This window comes from Aplysia californica, unplaced genomic scaffold, assembly GCF_000002075.1.
Source record: "Aplysia californica isolate F4 #8 unplaced genomic scaffold, AplCal3.0 scaffold00223, whole genome shotgun sequence".
Taxonomy (NCBI): domain Eukaryota; kingdom Metazoa; phylum Mollusca; class Gastropoda; order Aplysiida; family Aplysiidae; genus Aplysia; species Aplysia californica.
Window position 1 is genome coordinate 923,707 of NW_004797493.1, and position 1,053 is coordinate 924,759.

General features: G+C 37.0%; 1 protein-coding gene across 2 annotated transcripts in view; it reads left to right on the forward strand.

Annotated features, from left to right (window-relative positions):
- Positions 1–1,053, forward strand: part of LOC101859862 (liprin-beta-1) — a 105,037-nt gene that overhangs the window by 74,839 nt on the left and 29,145 nt on the right. For both annotated transcript variants that reach the window (XM_005099715.3, XM_035970122.1), the window contains exons 3-4: positions 427–532; positions 904–965. In XM_005099715.3, coding sequence (XP_005099772.1) covers positions 427–532; positions 904–965 — 168 coding nt within the window. The remainder of the gene's footprint in view (positions 1–426; positions 533–903; positions 966–1,053) is intronic.

A 1,053-nucleotide genomic window follows, 5' to 3' on the forward strand; every position in this document is an offset into this window, starting at 1 on the left:
GTTACAATTAGAAGTAAAGCTTTTAAATGCTCTAAATGTGGCAAAATCTTGTGTGTCCAATTTGATGACACTGGCCATAGCAAAAGCCTCAATGAATCATCTTTATTCTTATTCCTTCTATTTCACTGTAAGAATTACTCTCCTCTGCAGATGCATTGGTTATCTAATATCGTCAGACACTTGCGGATGAAATATTTTTATTATTATTATGACATCTATAGGTCTTGATGAGTTAACGAATGATAAATGTTTTGCTATCATTCTGTATTTACATAATGTTATATTCTAAGTACATAACTGTCCTGTAGTTTTGAAATATATCTCTGAATATAATGTGCATGGAGCATTTTTTTTAAAATGGGAATGCTAGTAAGTATTATGTTTGTTGATTTTTTTTTCATTTGCTATTTACCTTTTTGTCTCCAGCGTCAGGTTGCAGAACTAGAAGCCAAACTTGTCCTGAAGGATGCTGAGAACTCAGAGCTCAGGCTGAGGCTGGGCAGGAATGGAACCCTACCCCTGGAAAATTCAGGTGAGATTTCCAGCCTCTCCGCCAATTGTTTGGCAAAGGGCATGGAGGGGGGGTCGGGCTTCATAAACCAGACGCACCGATTTTCTGGATTAATCAGGAAGTTTGGATTTCTTAAATGATTGGTAATTTTTGGCAGAAACTTTTTTATTTGGTGAAAATGTAACCCCCCAAAAAAGAAGAAAAGGAAAACCAATACAGGAAATGGGAAGTGTTCGTTTGTACATGTGATTATCTCATGCAAGTGATCGTTAAAGCTGATTCGAATATTTGAAAATGTTCTTGAAGTTAAGTGTGCACGTGCATGCGTGCGTGTGTGGGTGTTTTTTTTTCTTGCTGAACCAATGAATTTGATTCTTCTATATTCTCAATAGACACAGAGGTGGAAAAACTGAAGCGGGCAGTGGATACACTCATGGTGGCTAATGATGAAAAGGTGAGTTCTTTTCTGCATCTCTTCTAGTATTTAAATCTAATTGAATAGATCTCTCTCTCTCTCTCTCTGTATCTCTCTCTCTCTCTCT